A 14,280-nucleotide genomic window follows, 5' to 3' on the forward strand; every position below is an offset into this window, starting at 1 on the left:
GCCCTGACTCTACTAGAAATATCATTCACCTTTCCTCCCACACCGTGCCACAAATTTCTTACATAAAGTGTTCTAAGGTAAAGCCCTCTTATCCTCCTATACTGGAAATATTGCCTATCCCTCCCTGCCCTGTTAGCAAGCACAGTTTTGGAGAGATTCCTATGCAGTGCACCTGGGTCACTGTGGGTGAGGTCTCGAATTCCACGAATCACAAAGCAGAGGTCTGATTGGTGCAAAGGTTCTGTGGGAACCCATTGAGTGTAAGAACACAATTTCTCTAGACCGAGGACTTTACACTCTGCAGACTGAGGATGTGGGTAATTCAGCCCCAAGGAAGAAATATGAAGAGTCACTGGGGAGCTCTGCTGGGGCTCCTGTGGGTCCAGGTTTGCTGTGAGTGGGGGCGTCCAGACGGGGCTGGGGAGCGGTCCGCAGCCTGCAGTGGTGGGGGGAGCTGACACTGAGCTCCTAGACAGTACTACAGCCCCAGGGGTGTGTCTCCGGACATTTTACAAGTTTGAAATCTGCATCAGTGACCCCCTGGAGACTTGACTTGTGTTTGTTCTTCTCTTTCCACGCAGGGGTGAGAGGGCTGGAGGTGGAGCAGAGCCCTTCAGCCCTGAGCCTCCAGGAGGGAGTCCGCGCTGCTCTGAAGTGCAATTTTTCTAGCTCAGTGCAGAGTGTGCAGTGGTTCCGACAGAACCCCGGGGGCGGCGGCCTCACCCGGCTGATTTATGTGGCTTCGGGCACGAAGCAGAGCGGAAGGTTCAACTGCACACTGAACACGAGGGAACGGCCCAGCACCCTCCACATCGCGGGCTCCCAGCTGGAAGACGCCGCCTCCTACCTGTGCGCCGCGGAGACACAGTGCTGCCTGCTGATCTGGGGCCTGCACGCCAACTGCAGCTGCACCTGCGCCTCGGCCCCTCCCTGGGGCATCTGCACCCACAGCAGCCTTGGCTCCTTTTCAGATTTTCAGATCTATGTTACAGCACCTTTTCCCTCCAAAATGAGACCCATCAGGGTTCTCATTTCACTTGCTTTTCTTGCCCTTATTTTTCTCTACCATGGACACTTTGGAGCAAGTGATAGAGATGCCCCTATCTACTGCCCTGGGAAAGCAGACCTTCTGGCAGCTAGCATATAAATTATATGTAAATTACTCAAATAGAAAAGACTCAAAAAAAAATAGATGATAATGAAGAAAAGAAAGAGATGACTAAATTTTTTAGTTACCTATAGATGGTTCTACTCTCAAAGGATAGTAATGAGAATATGTGTAATGTTTTTTCCAGTCTGTATTCATCTTTTTCCTCTTGGAAATAAAAATATAACGAAATAATTTTAGGGGCGCCTGGGTGGCTCAGTCATTAAGCTTCTTTCTTCGGCTCAGGTCACGGTCTCAGCATCCTGAGATCGAGCCTGGCATCGGGCTCCTCCGCTGGGATCCTGCTTCTTCCTCTCCCACTCCCCCTGCTTGTGTTCCCTCTCTTGCTGGTTGTCTCTCTCTCTCTCTCTCTGTCAAATAAAAAAATAAAATCTTAAAAAAAATAATTTTATTGAGGGTCAGGCACTCTACTTTTTCAATTACATATACTTTTTATTTCAGCAAGGTAACACCTGTAAATAAGTACTTTCATTTCATGCAAGAATTAGTCAGGATTTTAGAGCATAAGTGCCTTAGATGAGCTCATATTATTCCAAAGTTAGTGACTCTAAGGGGACATGAGAGCTTATCCTCTGAGCACCTGAGGAAGAAGACACTTAGAATGACAAAATCTTAAGGATTTCTATTGCTCAGTTTATACAATACGTACATATCACTGCCAGAAGTGTCCGTTTAAGTCATTTCTAAATAGCACCTTGTGGAGAAGAGCTCATGGAAATTTTCACTCTGTTCCATGAAAATCCATTGCCCTTCCTTGCATTTTGAGTGAATCTACGACTCATGATTATGTAACATCATTCCTAGTTTGGGAAAGGGAGCAGAGAGCTTCCAGGGTTACCCTAAATGATCCCCATCTCTGTTGTATCCAGAAACAAAGACTTCTGACCCCAAACCCAAAGTTGAAACTTGCATGTGTAAGGTTTTCAGCACAAGGGAATCCCAGCCTGCTCTGGTTGTTATGTTGATGAAAGGGCATTGACAGGAAAGATGGGGTCCCTGAAAATTCAGAGGGAGATAAAGGGCAGACTCCCAAAGCTGGGAGCAGCCAGCTTCTTGAGCATGGGACCTGGGCAGTTACACAGCCCCCCGCTCTCCCAAGGAAGCCTGACCTTGGTTTAAGGCTGGGCCCTCACTGCCTTGAAATTCATAGTAATTTTATCTTTCTTTGTCCTTGTCCTTTCTAAGGGAGTCCCACGAAGGGAGGAGCAAGTGCCTGAGCAGAGAGATGCGTGGGGCAGCAGGACACAGGCAGGAGTGCACGCAGGCTCGGGGTCTGGGTCACGGCAGGTGGTGTGTGCGCTGAGCAGAGGGCAGGGCCACCTGGGGTCTGTGCCTGCTTTGGACTAACTGGGGCTTCGACGTCAGCAAAGGGCGTAGTAAATATTGTCGGGAAATTACTACAGAAGGAAAGTGTTTCCGTGGATGTTTCAATAAAGCTGTTTGGCAGTTTCTTATACAACTAAACAAACTCTTACAGTCCGATCCAGCAGTGGTTTCCTGAGTATTTACCCAAAGGGGTTGAAAACTTATGTCCACACACACTTGTACAGAGGTGATTTATAGCAGTTTTATTCGTAATTGCCAAATTTGGAAGTTAGCAGCATATCCCTCAATAAGTGAATGAATACATAAATGATGGTCCATCCAAAATGGAATATGATTCAACGCAAAAAAGAAACGATGTATGAGGCCATGAAGAGATAGGGGAACGTTGTATGCATTTTACTAAGTGAAAACAGCCCATCTACATAGGGTATGATTCAGATCCTATGACATTCTGGAAAAGGCAAAACTCTGGAAGGAGTAAAACATTGTGGTTGCCAACGGTTGAACGGAGCAGCAGGGATGAAGAGCACGGAGCACGGTCAGGGCAGTGAGCCCACATCTCCGACACGACAGCGGTGGATGCGTACTTACATTCGTTCACACCCACAGAATGTACAACACAGGCGTGGGCCCCAGGAGACCTGCGGGCTTTGGGCGACCTGATGTGGCAGCATAGGCTCCTTCACCGTGGAATGTGTCCGGGGTGGGGGTTTGACAATAGCAGAGGCGATACCTGTGTGGGGGCACGAGGAGCACCAGAAGCCTCAGTACGTCTGCCTCGGTTTTATTAGAACCTGGATGAGATGGTTGAAAAGAAGAAAGTCTTTCAAAAATTAAATTCAGAGACGTGAAACTAATGTGTATGAAGAGTGAAAGCATTTTAGAAAAATGTTTCCCTAGAAACATTACCTGATGACACCTTTTCCTGGTTTTTGTATAAAGATCCCAGATTTTCATTTTGAAATGATCTCACAAATTGTATAGATATCTGTGGTTGGAAATTTTGAAACTCCAAAGTAAGGTTTCAAGGAGAAAGCCAGAAAGAAATTAGGCTGTTTTATCTTTTATTTTATTTTATTTTATTTATAAAAGATTTTATTTATTTATTTATTTCCAGAGAGAGAGAGCAGGAGTACAAGCAGGGGAGCAGCAGGCAGAGGGAGAAGCAGACTCCCCACTGAGCAAGGAGCCAATGTGGGACTCGATCCCAGGACCCTGGGATCATGACCTGAGGAAAGGCAGATGCTTAACCATCTGAGCCACCCCGGCATTCCTATTGTTTCATTTTTTGTCTACAAGCAACTCACTTTATTTTTTTCACTTTTTTGTTATTTTATTTTATTCATTTTTATTTTATTATGATCTATTAGTCACCATACAGTACATCATTAGGTTTTGATGTAGTGTTCCACGATTCATTGTTTGCGTATAACACCCAGTGCTCCTTGCAGTATGTGCCTTCCTTAATACCCATCACTGGGCTAGCCCATTACCCCACCCCATTCCCTTGAAACCCTCATAAGTAGAAAATATTCTATGAAACAATCAGGGAGCTGGGAACTTTGTCCAATGGATGGCCTCATCTTTGCAACAGGTAGTACATGGAAGAGCATTATTCACATGAATGGTCACATTCAGTCCCCTACATTCAGTTCTGAGTGTCACGCCTCAAAAGCGCAAACATTGGCCTAAGTATCTATCTTGGAGAAGAGGGGAATTTGCCCAGAGAAGAGTTTGAGAATTTTTATTTAATAAGGAATGGGTGAGAGAAAGGAAATTTCCCCGAATTAAGACGTTTTCCTTTCATAAAAACAATTTCATATATTCACATATGTTTATATATTGAGTTGATGTTCTTCACCATAGCTGCCTTTAAATCTTTCAGGGTGGGAGAGGTGGAAGGAAGATTTGTTAATTCTTTGTCAATTCAGAGGATCCATGAGTAGGAATCACAGGACAGGGGCTTCCACTTTTGGAAATGAGGTCGTCTTCCTTCCCAGGAACCTTTTCACCTGATAGTTCTTTAGGGCCAGGTTCCTGCTGGTACCATTCCTGGAACACATGCAATATTTATCCTTCCCTGGATTCATTCTCACAGAGGTCATCAGAAATTTCCAGAAATTAATGTGAATGAGAAAGAGGTTTTGGCAGAGAGAGATAATTCTGGAAACTCAAGGACCAGAGAACTTTATCAATGAGCATCAGGGAGAGAACACTGTAGTGGCGTTTAGGAGAAATCTGATGGAGTATGGAACGTGAAGCAGTGTTACCAGGAAGTGGGAAGCGTGACAGGATAGATGGTAACACTGAAGAGGAAATCGTCCTGGGGCCACGAGTCAGTAATTGCACTGGAGGACATGTTGTCCATTTTGATTGGAGAAAATGTAATCACTTCAAGTATAAAGTTATAAACGGTTATATTTTCTGAGTTTGCATCTTGATGTTTCCTCAGAATTTCTACTCTGTCTTTCAATACTTCGCATTATATAAGACACACAACATTCGAAAAGATTTCTTAAATCATGTCAGATTTCTCTGTGCAACTTATTCAAATTTGGGTCAAAAGTTGCCTTTGTTGACATAGTATTAACTGATGGAAGTTACTCCCTTGCTCTCTTGTCATCGAGATTTGGTCCTTTACTTTTTTGTCACAATCATCTTAACTGAGGGAAGATTCCACATTTTGACTGTTGGTATTGTCAGTCCTCTGGAAATAAAATAGCAAGGTCATGGGCAAGACCAAGTAGGAGGAGCAGAGTCTGAGGTAAGAGACATTTGAAATATCAACTGATGCTCTCTCTCTTACTCTAATCCTTGGCTTCCATGTTCCTTTTAGAAATAGTTTCTCTCCATAAAGACAATTGAGGACGGTAGATTTGGCAGAAAGAGAAGGTTTTCTATTTTCTTTGCTGAAGGGAGTAAATCTTGATTCCTTCCTGATTTCAGACATGTGCACCAGGCCCATCACGGAATAAACAGCGATAGCATCTACCTCTTTCCAGCTTACTATCAGTGACTCAGTGGTGCGCAGAGGTATAAATCTTGACCTCCACATTCTCACTGTGCACTCCATCCCTGATCTAACATATAATTTGCTTGACTGATTGCCGCCTTGCTGCACAGAGGCACAGGAGAGAAGCGCATTTCCCCGGTGAGATCAGTAGCGCTGTGACCACAGACGGAAGTGCACCTGCGCCGACGCAGAACACGTGGAGGGCTTGTTTTCATGCATCTGGTGCACTAGACTGTGGCAGGAGCAGGGCCTTTTTCTCATTGGCTGGTGAACAACGTGGAAAAGTCCTCTGTTAGAGAAAGGGGGCGGCCTGACAAGAGCAGGAGATGAGCTGGCTGGAGGCTGCAGTTCTGAAGCTGGTCTAACGGGGAGGAGCCATGAGGACATCCAGGGGAGCTTTAATCGTGTTCTCGTGGCTGCAGCTGAGCTGTGAGTTGACAAGTATGGGACACGGAGGATATTAGTGCACAGCCTTCAGAAGTCAAGACTGGCTTTACTCTGTTTCCTCCCATTAGTGTAGAAAAGAGCATTCAGAAGCGTAGGAACCTGGAATCTCTTCTCCTTTCTCTGACATTTTCTTTCTGCACAGGGTTCAGCCGAGGAGAGACTGTGGAGCAGCGGCCTTCTACCCTGAGTGTGCGGCAGGGACGCAGCTCTGTCATCAACTGCAGCTATTCAGACAGTCGTTCAGAGTACTTCCCTTGGTACAAGCAAGAGCTTGGAAAAGGTCCCCGGCTCCTTATATACATTCGTTCCAGCATGACCACAAAAGAAGACCAAAGGCTCAGTGTCTTACTGAACAGGACGGCCAGACATCTGTCCCTGCACATCGCAGACACGCAGCCTGAAGACTCAGCTGTGTACTTCTGCGCGGCAAGCACACACTGCTTCCCAGACACCTGCTGCCTGCACTCAAACCTGCCACGGGCCAGTCCCCTGGTCTTTGACACAGACCTTCCAGGATAGCGTTTGTGCTGTTGTTTGTCTGTAGGTGGAAGCTAATGTGTTAGATGTTAAAAGCATATATAAGGCTGTTAGGATCAAGATGACGCAGACAGGTCAGAACACTTTGTTGGATGACTGTTGTTTAATGGATTCTTGAATGGAGTCAGTAACGGTTTATTTTCAAATTGAGGTTTTAAGGAACTCTCCATTTACTATTGAGACTCCTCTCCTATAAATAACCCATTAGACCAACATTACAGTCCCTATTATAGATGGGCACTTAAATATTGTGTTGCAAAAGTAGTATTTATGATTTTTCTAATTCTAAAACATTATATGCCAAACATGGAAGTATGGAAGGTAGAAATATGAAAGTGATAATTCTGTAAACAATTTTGGGTACTGAGACTCTCAGCTGGAACAGAGAGAACTATGACATCACCCACACACTTGCTCCACCAGGAAACCCCTGCTTCCTGTTCCGGGGCCACAGCAGCACATACCCAGCAATCCTTCTCTCACCCTGTCAGGCTCCCCTCACTGTGCCAAGCCCCGAAATTGATGAAGAAGAAGGAGAAGAAGAAGACAATTTCAGTCTAGTGGGAGAACTCAAACATGTTTCTCTCCAGGCTTCTGAGGGTACTCGTGGCTTCCGTGTGGCTAGGTAAGACGGTCCCTGTGGGAGTGTGCCTCCTCTATGACCTAAAATCATGAGAGATAGTCAGGATCTTGTGGATACCTTGGGAAGGAGGGACGACAGTGTGTAAAATGGAAGTCTTTGTGCCACATCACATATTCCCGAAGTCTCTGATTCTATGGTTTTTTTTTCCTTCAGGATCCAGTATTGCCCAGAAGGTAACTCAAGCCCAACCGGCGATGTTAGTGCAGGAGAAGGGGGCTGTCGCTCTGGAATGCACACTTAGTACACGTGACCCGAGTTACAGTCTACTGTGGTACAAGCAGCCCAGCAGTGGGGCGATGATTTTCCTGATTCGTCAGGATTCTTGCAGCCAGCAAAATGCCACTGATGGTCGCTACTCACTGAATTTCCAGAAGACAAGAAAATCCATCCAACTTGTCATGTCAGCTTCAGAGCTGGAGGACTCCGCAGTGTATTTCTGTGCACTGAGTAAGGCCACAGTGAGCGGCGTGATGGAGGGAGGTGTACCCAAACCCAGGGCTCTTCCTGATGCCCCTCCCTGCTATTGGGCCTGAGGGGGGCATTGCCATCCCAGACAGGAAGTGGCACAGGTACAGGCTTAGAGAGAAAGCCTCCCTCTAAGAAATTACCTCTCCAGGTAAGGGTTATCGTGCATCAAACACTTCCTCATCCATGAAAATTTGTGTGAAATTGTTTATTGAAGACTAGAATAGTCACAATAAACGGTTTGCCATTTTGCAATTAGATTCAGCTAGAATGATAGGCTAAGGAAATTTAGAAACATTTGACTCAAAAAGCAGCAATAATGTGTGTGAATTGTCGTATTTTTTCAGATCTATTTGTTCAGTAAATATTTATTGAGCATATATTATGTTACAGGCATTGTTAGACTAAGGAAGGCGGTGAAATGTCTCTGTGGTTTTCCTTTTTTTGTTTTATATCATACCATTTTATATCATTTAATGATTTAGTGTAATTAGGTTTGTTTGCTGTGAGTCATCATACTGACATTAAGTTTCTAAGAGACCTGCTCTTTGACGTAGTTCATACTAGTGTTCATTGCATCTTATTAATACCTCTAGCAGAGATGTGCGCAGTCTGTGTACTATGGGTTTACCTGCTTCCCGCCAGTCTTTCCACAAATGATCATAGGGGCTCTTAGGGGGACGGGGTGAAGAAGCAGAGTGTGAATTTTCCCCTTTATTGGTTCCTGTCCTTCACATCAACACTCCATCAAAGGTATTTTTTTGTAAGATTTTTATTTATTTGAGAAAGAAACAGAGCAGGGACAGGGGGAGAGGCAGAGGGAGAAGCCAACTCCCCGCTCAGCAGGGATCCCAATGCGGGGCTTGATCCTGGGACTCTAGGATCATAACTTGAGCTGAAGGCAGCTGCTGAACCAACTGAGCCACCCAGGTGCGCCCTTCCAAGGTATTTTTTGCAAACACGTGGCTCAGTTTGCACACTTCCAGCACTCTTTGTTTGTTCGAAGTTCCATACTCCAATATCCTCATTTTCTCCATTTTTTCTTCTTCCACCTCTAACCCCATTCCCGCAGTGCCTTAAAATTCAGACGGTAATGGATGGTCGATAATTGGTCTTGCATTGTATCATCCTCTTATATTTGCTTGGAAGGCAGATGTGTAGAGGAGAGATCTTAACAAGAATCTCTTAAAACGTTTTAATTACAAAATCTTACCATTTTAATATTCAATTTACCATTTTAACAATTTTTAAGTGTACAATTCCCTGGTATAAAATACATTAACACTGTTGTTCAATCACCACCACCATCCATTTCTAGTATTCTGTTCATCTTGAAAAACTGAGTATTTGTACTCACTAAACAATAACTCTCATTATTCCATCCTTCCTTTCCTTGGGAACTACCATTCTGCTTTCTCTTTCCATGAGTATGACTACTTTAGATACCTCGTAGAAGTGGAATTCTGCAGTATTGGTCATTTTGTGACATTCTGTTTGGCATAATGTCCTCAGGGTTCATCCATGTTGCAGCATGTGACAGAGTTTATTTCCTTTGTAAGGTTGAATAATATTCCAGTGTATGCACATAGCACATTTTGTTTATCCATATCTATCTGTGGATGGACTTTTGGGTTGCTTTTGCCTTTTGGTGGAAATAGGAATTCATAAACATCTCAATATTGTGGGAATATAGCCAAATTCTTTCCATTTTTGAGTATATATCAGAAGTGGATTGCTGGATCATAAGGTAATTCTATTCCAAAATTTTTGGAAACCTTTGTAGTAGTTAATTGAAACAACTACGCTCTTAGACTTTGTTTTCACAAGCGAGTTTCAAGGACCAGAGAAAGAGAGTGATTACTTGTCATGAATAGAGCTCCAGTATATGGGTGAATCGGAAAACCCTAGAAGAGTTTGTCTCTCTTGCTACAGTGCATTGCTTCAATCGGTGGCCTAATAATTGGTCTGGGTGGAATGGCGAAGCCACTATCCAGTGGTCAGCTCCTGAATAGCAGTTTGGGCATCCATTATAATATGTTTTCCTTCTTATTTTGGTAAGATCCAAACCTCCAATTATTTAATTCTTCTTTAGTAGTTCTATTTGCATAAAGAAAGTACCTGTAAAAGACTGTCTTAAAGTATTTCAAAACTTGAGAAGAAGTCAGTTTGCTACCCTCTAGCCTCTCTTTCAGTTTTTCTCGGACAACCATCTATAGTAACAAAAACAGGGACCAGGCTTTTGCTATCATCCAGCTGTGTTGTAATCTATTAGCTCTGCCATGAACTTTCTTGATACTTTTGATCTTTGTTTCATTATTTGTAAAATGGGAAGTGATATCTTCTTTGGTATTTTATTATGACAATTTATCAATAATATATCCAAAAGATTGACAAGTAAGAGATGAGCCGTGTAGGGGGGTATCTCAATAGGTACAGAGAAAGCATTTGACAAAATCCAGGTCCATTCCTGATTAAAACTTCCGCCAAATTAGACAGAATGGAAGGGAACTTCCTCAGCTTAAAAAAGGGCTAACAAAAGACCTACATCAAATGTCATACTTGATGGTGAAAGCCTAAATGCTTTCTCCTTAGTTTCAGAAATAAGGGACGAGTTTTGGCTCTCAGCACTTGGAGTTAATATTGATGTAGAGGTGAAACAAAAGCCATACATTTTGGAAAAGAAGAAGTGAATTTACCTTTAATAATAGCAGCATAATAGTCTGAGCAGAAAATGCGAGGGAATCTACAAAACAGCTACTAGAACAAATTGGTTTAACAAAGTCAAGTGTACACCTACCATATGATCCAGCCATTCTACTCCCAGATGTGGACCCAAAAGAAATGAAAGCATATGTCGATAAAAATATTATACACAAATGTTCACAGCAGCTTTATTTGTAAAAGCTCCACTGAGACTAACCCATATGGTTATCAAGAGGTGAATAGACAAATTATTTTATAGGCACATTATGCGATACTATACAGCAACTGAACAAAAGCCCTGATAATTATAACCATGAAAAATTTAAAAATAATTAGGTTGAGAAGATGCCAGACTAAAGAGTGCATATGATTCCATTTATACAAAAGTATAAAGTATACAAACTAATTCATGACAGAAGTGTTGTCTGGAAATAGGGGTGGGAGAGGGTTGAGAGGATTACAAAAAGACATGATGAAACTTTGGGGGGCGATGCATATGTTCATTATCTCCATTGTGGTGATGGCTATATGTGCAGTTTATTGTTATGTAATTTATGTATCAATAAAGCTATTAAATATCTAAATTTACCATGAACTATCTTCCCTAAATGTTGTGCAAGTCTTCTTGTGTGACACAAAATAGAAAATATTTCTCCTGTAGGATTTCATTGGCCTGAAACCATGTTTGTTTTTTTTTAATTGTAGATAATTGCTTTCTGCATCATGAGCTATACTGTTTATTTTCAGCTGGCATCATCCCAACCTGTTTAGCATTGTCCCTGTATATCTGAATAGAATTTTGTAGTGGCTTGTCCCAAATTCCTTTCTAGCATAACTTTGAGGCAGGTTCTGACAATGTGATTTGGAAGGTGGAGGGAAAGGGAAGGGATACGTGAACCCAAACAGTATCCAGGCCTGAGTCTCTTACTTCACTCTGCATCTGGGTAAGTGTTGCCATGTTGGCTCTGGACTCATGAAACTCCTTGACATGAATCTGTGGAGAGATCTGCCTCCAGAAAACAGCCTTGGCCGTTTCCATATGTGTCTAGAGGTAACCGTTACAGGGCTTTACAGAAGATGTGTCCCTCTCCAGAGCTTTATTCTCATAATCCTGATTTCTTACCTTGTGTGAAAAATGTTTGATTAATGTTTGGCAACAAAATGTGACAGATGGATGGTAATAGAAAACACCTTTGAGACTAAAACCTGTAAAGAGTATAGCATTAGTACTTGCTGCCTGATTCTTATACACTAGTCACCTTATGTAGGAGTCAATAAAACAATGAGAGCATAAGAACCTCAGATCATTCTATGGGTATTTGACAACTTCACTTCATGTTTGGTGTCTCAAATTCCTGTTTTTCACCTTTTAATGATTCTGAAAATCAAGAATATTTGACTAATAAGTGTTTGCCTATAAAATAGTGTGACATTTCTTCTGAAAGCTTTATTAAAAAACAGTATTTCTTGCAATTGCTAATAATTTAGGAACAAGGAAATACTATGGTATATCAATTAAAGGACGTTTGTTCATTTTTTTGTTTAATGTAAAAATTATTCAGAGAATAGTTAAAAAATGACAGTCATAATTCTAAATATTGGGATACAGTGCCAGAATCACTCAGCAATGACTTGAATTCCTATTACTTTTTCCGTATTCAACTTGGCCCATTTCCTGGCAGTCAGTGGGTTATACGCTGGCCCACATGGACACGTGAGAATATTGTAGAATATTGTACTAAGATGCTTTAGAAGATTGTTATCCTCCAGCTATAGAAAGGCCCTGGGATGCTGTGTTAAAGAACTTCCATATCAGGTAATGTCTTAAGAACAAAATGGACCTGAGAGGGCAGGATTGCTCTTGTTAGACTTCCAAGGGCACCTGAAGACTGACATGTGCCTCATGAAGTCAGGGATGAAACACATGGCTGACTTGGGGAGGATTCTGGCCAACACGCACGCACTTCAGTCCCCGTTCACCAGGGGGCGCAGCTTCCTGCCACAATCACATTTCCTGTGTGAAATGTGGGCTTGCACTGATCATTTCTCTGTCACTCCAAGGTTTCTTCATGGTAAGAATGAAGAATATTACTTAGGTGACACTGCAGAGATGAAGTGTTCTCTAGGCTTCGTGACTGTGGTACTCTTAATGGTTGGTAAGTAAGATCTTTAAAATTTGGATTCTTTCTTCCATCGTGTCAGAAAACTTTTAACTATAATTTTATCCAAGAGCTTTATGCCCAAGGTGACACAGGTCTCTTTTCTCTTTCCCCAGGACATATCCATGGAGACTCATTGACCCAGACGGAAGGCCAAGTGACCCTCTCAGAAGAGGCTTCCCTCACTATAAACTGTACCGATACCACAACTGGGTATCCCACTCTTTTCTGGTATGTCCAGTATTCTGGTGAAGGTCTACAGCTCCTTCTCAGTTCCTCAAGGGACCAGGAGAAAAAAATCAACAAAGGTTTTGAAGCCACCTTGGACAGTAAATCCAAATCTTTCCACCTGGAGAAAGGGTCAGTGCAAGTGTCAGATTCCGCTGTGTACTACTGTGTCATGAGAGACACAGTGACGGGGACTGCAGGGGGAGCTGAGCGCAAACTCTGAGCAGAACAGGGGCCTGGAGGCTGAGCGTCTCTGACTGAGCCACTCTGGTTCCAGCTCAGTCTGTTGTTTGTCCCTCAGTGTCTGGTTGATAGAAAAATCATACAAACGACTAGAGTATAGGAACCAGAAGTCACATCCCCAACCCCAGCTGTTCCTTAGTGACACTGAGGACAGTTTGATGCCAAGAGTCCCTCAGCCAGGGTGTAAGTGATTTCAAGGTAAATCCACGTAACAGTGAAGGGGTCTCTTGCTCATCCTTGCAGTGAACGTTCAGCCCCACAAGTTGTTCATAGCACTGTGGTGGGTGTTGCTGTGTCTATGACACTTTTAGAGACACACGGTGTGTCTGAGAAGATGCCGTCTGCCAGGTGTCTTCCTGACAGAATATAGCAGGAGAGGTGACTGGACAGCTTCAGCCCCAAACCAGGTTTTAGTAGAGAAAGAGGGGAAGGGAAGAAAGGAGGAGGAACACATGTACCCGAGCAAGGAAAAGAGAGTCCGGGGACCTCTGGCCTGCTTTCTTTTCTAGTGAATCAGGTGGCAGACACAGGCTGATATTCAACATGAAGGGGTGGGGGCAGAAACAGAATGGAGGAAGAGGGTCATGTCTTGGCCAGGTAAATAGGTCAGTTGGCTTTCTGACAGTAGAAACTCAAGTGAGATTGTTTTCAGTACCCAGGAAATATGGTGAGAGAAAATGCTCTTGCACTGATATTATAGAGATCGATAGGTGACACTTGGAGGGAAATCCTATAGATTCCTCTAACTCCTCTTTTGCAACCTCTCGCAGAGAGCCACAAATCATGGAGTTGGGAGAATGCATGGGAGTAAATAAATTTTTTCAAGGAATAATAGAAAAAGCAATGTCTCTATTCCACTGCCACCTTTGCTAATATTGTTGCAATCCTCTTTATTTTTAAAATATATTTTGAGATTTATTTATTTAACATAAAGAGCTAGGGAGATTGAGAGATAGAGTGAGAGAGAGTGGGGGTGGGGGGTGCAGAGGGAGAAAGTCTTCTGAGGCCTACTCTGAGCTCAGCCTGGAGCCAGACGGGGGCTGATCTCACCACCTTAAGATTGTGACCTGAGTGAAACCAATAGTCAGCTGCTAGCCAACTGCACCAGCCAAACGCTCTTAGATCTTTAAATTATTATCTCCTTATCAGTATATTGTATGAATGAGCTATGACCAAAATATTAATACATTTCCTTATATATTAATTATATATTCTTGGTTTAAATGAATTTTTTATTTTGTTGTTTAAAATAAAATTTTTTTCAAAGCTCTAGAAATATAAATGCATGTCAATATGTACTTAGACAATTCAAAAGAGTATATAATAAGAATTTTCCTGACATTTCAAT

General features: G+C 42.8%; 4 gene segments (V, D, J or C); all 4 read left to right on the forward strand.

Moving 5' to 3' along the window:
• The first annotated feature begins 237 nt into the window (after window positions 1-237).
• LOC103680322 lies at window positions 238-1,431 on the forward strand. The segment is given in 2 exon segments: window positions 238-393; window positions 582-1,431. Coding segments are annotated over 2 exon segments (648 nt in total).
• A 4,348-nt stretch (window positions 1,432-5,779) lies between these two features.
• Window positions 5,780-6,488, forward strand: LOC103680323. The segment is given in 2 exon segments: window positions 5,780-5,936; window positions 6,097-6,488. Coding segments are annotated over 2 exon segments (429 nt in total).
• Window positions 6,489-6,969: 481 nt separating this feature from the next.
• LOC103680321 lies at window positions 6,970-7,853 on the forward strand. The segment is given in 2 exon segments: window positions 6,970-7,116; window positions 7,288-7,853. Coding segments are annotated over 2 exon segments (429 nt in total).
• A 4,328-nt stretch (window positions 7,854-12,181) lies between these two features.
• LOC103680320 lies at window positions 12,182-14,225 on the forward strand. The segment is given in 2 exon segments: window positions 12,182-12,458; window positions 12,578-14,225. Coding segments are annotated over 2 exon segments (597 nt in total).
• Window positions 14,226-14,280: the final 55 nt, after the last annotated feature.

This window comes from Ursus maritimus, unplaced genomic scaffold (genome assembly GCF_017311325.1).
Source record: "Ursus maritimus isolate PB19 unplaced genomic scaffold, ASM1731132v1 scaffold_144, whole genome shotgun sequence".
NCBI lineage: Eukaryota > Metazoa > Chordata > Mammalia > Carnivora > Ursidae > Ursus > Ursus maritimus.